Source organism: Mixophyes fleayi, chromosome 1 (assembly GCF_038048845.1).
Source record: "Mixophyes fleayi isolate aMixFle1 chromosome 1, aMixFle1.hap1, whole genome shotgun sequence".
NCBI classification, from domain to species: Eukaryota; Metazoa; Chordata; class Amphibia; order Anura; family Limnodynastidae; genus Mixophyes; species Mixophyes fleayi.
The window spans coordinates 226377268-226387961 of NC_134402.1; the positions used below are offsets into that span (position 1 = coordinate 226377268).

General features: G+C 42.3%; 1 protein-coding gene across 1 annotated transcript; it reads right to left on the bottom strand.

Annotated features, from left to right (window-relative positions):
• Positions 1 to 2252: 2252 nt before the first annotated feature.
• On the bottom strand, positions 2253 to 10310 carry CDC34 (cell division cycle 34, ubiquitin conjugating enzyme). The gene is made up of 5 exons (XM_075206151.1): positions 9754 to 10310; positions 7746 to 7832; positions 5941 to 6038; positions 4122 to 4256; positions 2253 to 3062 (listed from the first exon to the last, which is right to left on the bottom strand). Exons 1-5 carry the CDS (start codon positions 9934 to 9936, stop codon positions 2846 to 2848), a joined length of 720 nt encoding a protein of 239 aa, XP_075062252.1. The 5' UTR covers positions 9937 to 10310; the 3' UTR covers positions 2253 to 2845.
• Positions 10311 to 10694: the final 384 nt, after the last annotated feature.

Genomic DNA, 10694 nt, shown 5'->3' on the forward strand with positions numbered 1-10694 from the left:
TGGGGACTTGGATGGCCTGATGAAGCCTTTCTCCAAGTTTTCGTCGATATATTCTTGCATGGATTGAGTCTCTGGACCGGAGAGAGAGTACAAGCGTCCCTTGGGTAATTTTGAACCCGGAATGAGCTCAATGGCACAGTCGAAATCCCAGTGCGGTGGTAGAATGTCAGCAGCCTTTTTGGAGAAAACATCCCAGAAGTCATGATAGTGTGAAGGAAGCTGCTCCGGAATAGGCTGAATCACACGCAGAGGTAGTGTCAAGCAAGACTGAGTACAATAAGAGCTCCACTGGACAATCTCTCCTTTTACCCAATCTATGACAGGGTTATGGCGGGATAGCCAAGGGTGGCCCAGAATCAAAGGAACTGACAGGCATTCGATAAGGCGGAAGACTATGGATTCCGAGGGGAGAGCTCCAATGTTCAATTGTAGTAGCGGGGTCTCCCAGGTAATTTTACCGCCTGGCAATGGAGTGCCATCTAAGCCACATACCGTGATGGCAGATTTGAGTTTAACCCGCGGAATTCCAGCACAGCGGGCAAACTCGAAGTCCATGAAGTTGCCTGCAGCTCCACTGTCAATGAAGGCCGACAGGTCCACAGAACGAGCACTGAACGTGAGCTGTGCAGGGATCAATACAGCATTTTTCGGGGAGACAATCTGCAGACCTAGGTGAACTTTCCCCTCGTTCCCTAGGCATGCTCTTTTCCCGGCTTATTCGGGCAGGAACGGGAGAAGTGGCCTTTTGTGCCGCAATAGAGACATAAGCCCTGTGATCGTCTCCCGTTTCTTTCCTCAGGGGAGAGGCGATATGCTACTAATTGCATGGGTTCCTCACCATCAGTGGAAACAGGAATGAAGGCGGATGGAGGTGAAGATGCCTCCTTTTCGGTTTTCCGCTCTTTAAATCTCCTGTCGATTTTAATGGAGAGGTGCATCAGATCCTCCAGAGAGGTAGGAGATGGGTATTGCACCAGAGAGTCTTTAATCTGTTCCGACAGGCCGAGACGGAACTGGCAACGTAAGGCGGGGGTCATTCCATCCACTATCAGGTGATCATCTACAGAATTCAGCGCAATATTCCTCTGCCGACCGCCGGCCTTGTTTCAAGGCCCGTAGATGAGTTTCTGCGGAGGCCATTCGTTCCGGGTCATCATATAGTAGATCCAATGCCTCAAAGAAGGACTGCATGGCAGGACTAGTCTGTGGCAAAGAAAAGGCCCAGGATTGGGGGTCACCTTGTAGGAGGGAAATGATAATCCCGACTCTTTGTTGCTCTGAACCGGAGCGGGATCTCAACCGGAAATAAAGTTTGCAGCTCTCCCTGAAATTCCGAAACAGGGATCTATTTCCAGAGAACCGATCCGGTAAATTCACCTTAGGTTCACAGGTGGAACTCGGAGTGGGTTGTGAAGTTTTTGCGGCTTCCTCTTGAACGGACAACCGCTCAGCCAATCCCTGGATCATCTGGTACAAGGACTCAACATGGCCTGCTAAGGCTTGTGCCGGAGACGGTGTGGATCCGATTTCATCCATCGCAACCTCGTCTCAGTGTGTAGGCCGGTTATAATGTTAGGAACCCCTCCAGCCGGCACAACACAACCCGGAGTCTACTCTGCCAATCAGGTGTTCACTGGAGCCCCTGATGGTGGGGACAGGCTGGGCTGCAGACTGACAGAGGGTCGTGAAGTGTGTACCGGCTGGGGAGAACCCAGGCAAGCGGAGTGTGGTCCACGCAGAGGTCAAGGGCCGGCAGAAGGTCGGAATGTATATATATCATAGCTGCGCTCCCACTAGTTTCAGTCATTCTCTGACCACAGTATTCAAGGGTAAACTACTGTTCACTGGTACCCGTGGGAGCGCAGCGGTATGTATGTATCTTTTGGTATTGGCTGTACTGTACTGTATTATATAATAATGTATTGAACTGTTAACTTTTTACATCTGCTAAAATAAATTACTTTGTGCGTTGTAAACACAATACAATCGCTTGGGCAATGCTTATTTGGAAACGATAGAATTACTTTAATAACACCGAATATGAAAAAAATAAAATTTAACTAGTACTAGCAATTATTTTTTAGTGTGGAAACATTCTATGTTTAAGTCCTCCACAAACAGTGACCAGACAATAACCCTTGTATTTTATGGCTTAGTACATACCATAATGTAACTACTACCAGCACAATTCACATTACTTGTCTAGAAATGCCACAGTTGTTGAGAAAATAGGTACAGTAGAGACAAAGATGCACATTTCACTTTTTTATTAAATACTCTTAAAATAAAACAGAAAAATAGCATAAAATCCCACCCACAGAGAAATAAATGAAAACCACACAATACTGTTGTCTACTAAACCGCCCCAATCAAAAAGGTAAATACATTGTGTGTGACAAATACAAATAGCAGAAAATAACCATGACCAAAGCAGCCCTCTTCATCTTATACCCAGCCCAGAAGATAAAAAAAAACCCCAAATAAAAACAGATCCCACACCCTCCCTCAAAGCCCAATTTCAGCCCTGCACTGCAGCCTGAAATAGCAGAGGTAATGGCTGGGAAGTTAGTTTAGCAGCAGGACTTGCAAAGCACTCTACTGCCATCCCGTGGCACAAACTTGTACTGCAAGCATTAAGCCACCCTTCTCTACTGTAACTCAAGGAGCATCCTTGGTTTTTCAGTAGGGTATGGCAAAGCCTCAAAACTCTTCTTTATTTTCTAGCACCACTAATACTACGTGACAGGTGGTAATCTGGCCAAAGAAATAAAGAGTGGAAAATAACCAGTGTCTATTTTATTAATGTGGAGGAGAGAGGCAGCTATTTGAGAAATAACAGGTGACGTCAGGATTCCTCATTGCCAGAATCATCCTGGTCTTCATAGCAACTGTCACCCTCATCCTCTTCCTCCAGGTCATCATCTTCATAGTAGTCATCATAGAATAGGTCAGATCCCTCATCCGGAGCTGGAGCCTTGGTTTTCACACAATATTCAGCCAGAGTGGTGGGGACCTTAACTCCATCATGTTCTGCATCAGCCTTTGTGGTCAGAACTTGCTTCCTAGGAGATTTGGAATAAATGGTGGAGAGTGAAGGCTGAGCATTGAAACGAAACAAGGATGGTGTTACACCTGCATTTTGGAAGCAGTGTTTTGTGTGCCATTAAAGATCAGCAGAGATCTGCTTTTAACTCATATTACTAAAGAATGGGATATGCTCTTTGTGGGCACACTGGCTGTTCAAGGTTTCTAACACTCCCCAATGCTACTTGTAGCATTTTCACCTTGCAGATTTTTATCTTTTTAAAAAAAATGCTGAAATCCATTAGCATTGCAACATAGGACACTTTAACCTGCCACACACAAAAGTTGTAAAAAGCCATTGAAATAGCAAAGCAAATTTTTCCCTAGCAAATACAAAGACCCCCTCCCCCTCCCAAAAAAAAAACCCCCCAAAAAAACACTCAAGCAGTCCTAAATTTCTCTGAGCAGTTATAGGCTTGAGAAATATGCAGCTTATTTTGCACATTAGCTACTTCCACTGTATGTGTCTTCTGGAGCTCAGAACATTTAGAGGGAATGAGATATCTATGCCCGCCTTCCTTGTCTGACCAACTGTGGCTGTAACCTTTCAAATAGCATGAATAGTGAGCAAGCAAATTCAATAAGCAATAAGGGAGGAGGAAGGGGGGGGGCAACCTACTTATCTTATTGGCTACTGGTAGTAATTATCAAAAATGTACATGCCTTACATGGAACATTCTTAAAACAAATGTAGCATAATACTACCTACTGTTAAAGAATGTTACTTCTAAAAGTCTGCAGTCTGAATCTATCATCTGTATGACGATGTGTCCTGGCTCAGACTTGTATGGAACGTAATGTCAATAGAAATGTAGCAAATAATTGCAGTGTAATTTTGAGTAAGAAAGTACCACTAACCACCTTCGTCACAAATTGTGCTGACTGGCCCTTTACCTTAATTGTGACAGATGCTCATGGGTTGCAGAAAAACATTTGAAGTATATATCGGATTGCTGACAAAGCTAAAGTAAATATAACTGTTCTCATCCAACTCCAGTTACAAGGCCATGTTTTCATTTCAAATGTTATCACCTCACCTGATAATGTCTGTGTACTCGCGATCACGCCCCTTACTTTCCTTCCATTTCCGGTACATGACAGATGCATCCACATTGGCCGGAGAGAATGTGTTTGGCTCATTCAGGAGAGATATGACACTGAGCAGGATTGTCCTGTAGAAAATTATCAAACACAACAAATATTAGATTAAAAAATGAAAAAAGCCAAGAACAGCAATAATCTTGTGTTGCCAAAACAGTTTGTGTAAATTAGATTTCAGATCTATTTTACATGCTGTATAATAAGAGGAGCACCTATTCATACACTTAGGGAGGAAATCAACAGCCAGCGATGTGCCGCTGGGACATCCCTGCGATGTCTTGCTGCGCACATTGCTGGCCATTACGGTAGGGAATTTTCGCTCAAAATGAGCAGACAGTCTAGCCAGAACATGGGCACAATGGGCCTGATTCATTAAGGTATGTAAGGTTTTAAAAAATAAAATAGAAAAGTATGTTTTCTCTTGGCAAACCCTGTTACAATGCAAGGGATGCCAAGTAGTTTATTATGTCTCATGAGTTAAATACTGTCTGCTTTTTCATGTAGCACAGGTACTAGCTAGTATATAGCTTTATTTGTACAGTGAAATTTAAAGTTAATCTAGCACATGCATTATCCCAACTATAAATCTGCCATCAAATTTAAAATTTATCTCCCCTTCCAATTGCATCATGATTTTGCCAAGGTGAAAAAATTACTACTTTTTTTCTTTTGCTTTACTTTTCTTAATGAATCAGGCCCAATGTGTCTCATTGGACATCTCGGAGACACTGCGCTGAATTGAATCTTCCGCTTACCACTTAATATATAAGCAGAGAACTGTGCATATTACATTCAGTCACAGAGATTGGGAAATATCTTCCAGTTATTGAATACTTAGAAATGTCCTTTAGATTTATATCCAATGGAAAAAATTGAGTGGTTTCTTTTTAACTACAATGAATACATTCATTAGGGCCATTTTAAGTATAATTTGCCCTTTATATAATCATTCCTCATTGTCTCCACATCAGAGGGACCTCATTCCAAAGTGAGCAATAAAAAGAACAATCTGCAGGTAATCAGATTGGAATATACACAGCAGCACAGAATGTTTCAGGAGTGTACAGACTTTATGGGAGGATGTGACCTGTCTACTCATGTGCTTAGTGAGGATAGGGCTACATGTGACAGGGGCAACGACTGGATATGAAGAGGGGAATGGAGAGAAGCCACACACTGACAGTAGAAGAAACAGGGCACCCCCACCCACACAACAATACAGAAAAGTGATGTGAGGCTCCTGTCAAGCTGATACAGAAACACTGTAGTGTCAAAGGTTCTTCTATATGAAAGAAAGCATGGCCATCAAACTTTGCTTTAAAAGTAAGAGGGATTTTTTATTGCATTCATAGCAGATACCCAATACGTCATTCATATATGAAAAACATCTTCTTGTAAATTGGTTTCAGGTTATAACCATTAATGCAAATGCAACCACTATGTCAAATGGAGGGGAGCCCATACAAGCAATCCACAGCCTGGCAGGGCTGCTGTTACATAGTGCTGCGAAGTTAGCTGCTAGTATGCTAGAATGAATTTTGCAGGGTGAGTGCCGGCAGCATTCACGCTCTTTTATAGCTATTGCGCAACTAATATATGACAAGCAGTGTTGTTACATATCCTCAATCTGCTTCAGTGACCTGACATGTTAACACAGTACTAAAAATACAGCAGGAAGATGTAGACAGTGTTTGGTCACCAAAACATACAGTATAGACTAGTTGTTCTATAAAAGATGTTATTAAACCTGCTTACCGCACATTCTGAGTGGGGTTCCACCGCTCAGAAGGAAGTTCTCCACTTTGAGGGTCATCTATCGGAGGATGCAAGATGGAAATACATACATCTCCATTCTATATGAAACACAAAAGTTAATCTCTTCATATAAGTGGTCAGTCAAACATGCAGTAATTTTGGCTTCAATAAATCAGCTTCAATTTAATCAGGTGTGTGAAAAGCAATCTTCAGTTCATAAAGACAGTTTACGAAGAAGGCACATATGATTTCGGTATCCATCGTAACGCATACAAAAAGATAGAATGAAAATTGCCTTGGTGTGGATCTAACAGAAATTATAGTAAGATGGTGTGAAAATAGAAAAATTTATTGTAAGGTCACCAGAGAAGAGGTAATAAGATGAACAACAGACAAGAAAGGAGGGGTGCACCAGAGAAGAGGTAATAAGATGAGCAACAGACAAGAAAGGAGGGGTGCAGCAGAGAAGAGGTAGTAAGATGAGCAACAGACAAGAAAGGAGGGGTGCACCAGAGAAAAGGTAGTAAGATGAGCAACAGACAAGAAAGGAGGGGTGCACCAGAGAAGAGGTAGTAAGATGAGCAACAGACAAGAAAGGAGGGGTGCACCAGAGAAAAGGTAGTAAGATGAGCAACAGACAAGAAAGGAGGGGTGCACCAGAGAAAAGGTAGTAAGATGAGCAACAGACAAGAAAGGAGGGGTGCACCAGAGAAGAGGTAGTAAGATGAGCAACAGACAAGAAAGGAGGGGTGCACCAGAGAAGAGGTAATAAGATGAGCAACAGACAAGAAAGGAGGGGTGCACCAGAGAAGAGGTAATAAGATGAGCAACAGACAAGAAAGGAGGGGTGCACCAGAGAAGAGGTAATAAGATGAGCAACAGACAAGAAAGGAGGGGTGCACCAGAGAAGAGGTAATAAGATGAGCAACAGACAAGAAAGGAGGGGTGCACCAGAGAAAAGGTAGTAAGATGAGCAACAGACAAGAAAGGAGGGGTGCACCAGAGAAGAGGTAATAAGATGAGCAACAGACAAGAAAGGAGGGGTGCACCAGAGAAGAGGTAATAAGATGAGCAACAGACAAGAAAGGAGGGGTGCACCAGAGAAGAGGTAATAAGATGAGCAACAGACAAGAAAGGAGGGGTGCACCAGAGAAGAGGTAATAAGATGAGCAACAGACAAGAAAGGAGGGGTGCACCAGAGAAGAGGTAGTAAGATGAGCAACAGACAAGAAAGGAGGGTTAACCAGAGAAGAAGTAGTAAGATGAGCAACAGACAAGAAGGGAGGGTGTAAAAGGAGTAGATAGCGGGAAAAAGTGGAAATGGATAGCACAGCAGAACACAAAACAAAAAATAGATTGGAGAAAGAAGAGTGGAGAGTTATTCAGCAGTGTGAAGTATGTTTATATATTGTATTCCAAGATCCATAATATAGGTGCATGGATTGCCAATGACTTTTTCTGAATAAATTCTTGTTCCAGCTTTTGTGGCAAGTGGATTATGCACTTTTACTCTGGATGTGTCAGAATCACATCTGCCGAAATCAACTGAAAAACTGTTCCCACATTGTTGACTTGTGCAAATCAAATCTTAAATTGTTTTTCATGCGACTAGTGCTATTAGTTTCTCTATTTTAGCTCTATTTACATATGAAAGATAAAGAGGGCTTTCAAATGCAAATACTTACACAGTCTGAAAAATATGGCCATGTTATAGTTAGGAAAACGTATTCAAAACAAAACAATTCCCAATGTCAATACCTGCCATAATCCCTTTGTAACACCAAAAACATGGTGCGCACACTTACCTCGTAGATGTTTGGGTGCCACATTTTTGTCAGGAACCGGAATGCAGGAGGAGAATATGGATAATCTACAGGGAATTTTAGGCGAGCCTGTGACAACGAATGCATAGTAAGCTTAACAGATCTGCCACATACACTACTACTTTGTTACATAAATGGTATTTGCACATTTTGTCAATTCATCATTATTGCTTTATTTGCAGATTAAATATGCCAAAGACACAGCCCTGTACATTCTGTTATACCCCACCATATTTTCAGATATGTGCCACAATTGCTCCTGTTATGGAAAACACTTGCTTTGTATGTTCACCAACATAGATGTTAAAAATAAATATCAATGGCAGAAAAAAAAACCCAAAAAAACTTTTAAAACAATGAGAAAAAACCCAAAATGGTAAATGGACGCACAGAAAAACATCCAGAAATAAAGTATGATTATATATATATATATATATATATATATATATATATATATATATATATATATATATATATATGCGCTATCCTTTAAAAAAAAAAAAAAAAAAAATGTGGGTCTGCAAAAATCAATTATTTGCATTTAGACAGATAATGTGGCATGAATAATTTTTCTGTGTTTTCTTACATAATCATCATATCAAGCCAAGACCAGCTAAATGATTGGGATATAATACATGAACACACTTATTACAAAAAGCAGGGCCAACACATTACAACTTAATGTTTACTGGCTGCAAAGGTGCGTGCAGAAGGACATGGCTAGGGCAAAATACAGTGCATGGACAGATATTGGACATCCCAGCACAAGTTTACAATACATTTTAAAAAACTTTTGTATCTAGAGGGGGGAACCCTGCAAAGGAGTTCTTTAAGAGACATGTAATTTCACATTGTTACATAAACTTTGTTTGCCCATCTTACCAATTTATAAACAGACCAAAAGGGCATAATAACTGTTTGATCACAGTAGATCACCATGATTTATTTAATTATTTGAGGTTTGCAGTGTTGTATCACAGAACTGTTTACAACATTTATAAACAGTATTGAAGCAAAGGTCCCAGATACATGTCAGATTTAACAGTATTTTCGATAATGATTTCCTTCCATTATATTAAGACACCACAAAGCCGTTCAGCACAATTCTCATCGCAACAAGGATACATTTAGGGGTCTATGCATTAAGATGTGGTACAGCTAAATATGCATCGCTGCACATCGCAGTGATGCATACTTAGGTACCGCTTAGATGCATCATGCCATGGCTACTCTGGGAGCCCCGGCAAAGTGACCCCTTTCCTGCAATCTTTTTTTCCTGCTTACCGGCAGACAGCGCTTCAACTGTACCAGATTCTGCAAAGCCAGAGAGGCTTCAGTAGAATCCAATAGGAAATGACAGGTAATGCCATCCTAAGATGGCATTACCTGTCTGTGCAATATGAAGCTTATCAAAGTGTTATGCATTGTAGTCCCTATAGTAATCTATGGGGACTGTGATGCTGCACAGTACTAGCCTAAACGGAGATTTATAAAAAATAAAATAAAAAATCTCCTCTGTTAGGCAGTTAATTCATAGCAAACTTCCTTAAAAAATGCGGAAACTGATCTTTTAAGTGGAAATTACCTTGATGCATAGACCCTTAAGTGTTAAATGTCTAAAGTTTATGGCACAGTATTCATGATGGTTACTATAGTTATATATGAAGCTGTAATTTAGAAAGGAATAGGCCTATAAGCTTCGAGAACTAGGCAATAGCTTTTGTCATGAAGCAGCTCCATTGTCTCCACAGCCGACTGCAGCATTTAGAACCCCCCCCCCTATGTTTTGACACTCACCCCTCTCATCCCTACTACAGTCCTTGTATCCCTACTACAGTCCTTGTATCCCTACACAACTGCGCCACAGCCCCCCTCTCTATTCACTATTTTGCTGGGCCTCATTAAAACATCCCAATTATTTGCACCCCATTACCTAAAGCGTCCTGATTGCTATATCCTCGGCCCTGCTAGTTCTAAGTTTCTTCCTTACCTTGAAGTACCCTCCTTCATAAAAGGTGTTAGGGGGGCCGAAAATTGCTACCTCCCAATTGTAAAGATCCCCCTCATCAACGAGGGTGACCCGGAACCCCTCCACTGGCTCCTCCTGCAGCCCCTTGAGCTCTAGCAGCAGCGCCTTCTGGGAGCTGGGCACCGGCATCATTAGCCGGGCCATGGCGGCTTTGCTCCCCGATAATCTGCCTGGGGCTTCTGGCCTCCTCCGCGCACAGCACGCCGGGATCGTCAGTCCTGGTCACAGAGAGGTGTGTTGGGGGCCGAGGAGGCTCTATCAAGACATAGCTCTGGATGCGATAGCGATGCGGACAGACAGCAGCTCTCTGTGACTCTGAGGGGTAACAGTACAGGAGAGGTGCGGACTACAGCTCCCAGCAGCCCGGGGGCGGGGTTGTGACGTCAGCGAGGAGGCTGGACCTCTGGGATGAACAGAGGGGCTACTGGGAATCGAAGACAATGCAATGTGTGACTGAAAGGGAAGGCGACGTGCGACACGTTATAGAGACACCCGGTATAGCCCGCCTCCAATATATAAACACCTGCACCGGGGTGTAGGTGCCGCACAGTGCCGTATTTGTGACGTCCCATCGTGGTCATATGGTGTGTGGTGTCATCGCCGAAAATCCGGCTACAGGGGGCGGGAAATTCAAAGATGGTTTGAGTGGCTGCTCTTTGTCCTGGGATCTCCTTGGTTTAGACGTCAACCATACTAGTCTAACACAATAGATATTTGAATTAAACTGTCCACAGTAAACATAAATGACTTGAGGCCAGGCTACTAAGTGGAAATATTGGTGCTAAGTTTGGGAACACACATATCTCTCTGAAGGACTGGTCAAGTTCTCTGTCAGCATTATGGATGTTCCAAAATAATTTCATGAGTGAAATATTTGGTTTTGATTTCACACTTTGCTTAAC

Bases quoted from the DNA above. Each gene is read 5' to 3' on its own strand.
- CDC34 (XM_075206151.1), bottom strand. From the start codon at position 9,936: ATGGCCCGGCTAATGATGCCGGTGCCCAGCTCCCAGAAGGCGCTGCTG. The intron at 4,257-5,940 runs GTAAGCAGGTTT...AATTTTCTACAG, and splicing joins AACCCCACTCAGAATGTGCG to GACAATCCTGCTCAGTGTCA. The intron at 3,063-4,121 runs GTGAGGTGATAA...CAAATCTCCTAG, and splicing joins GAGTACACAGACATTATCAG to GAAGCAAGTTCTGACCACAA.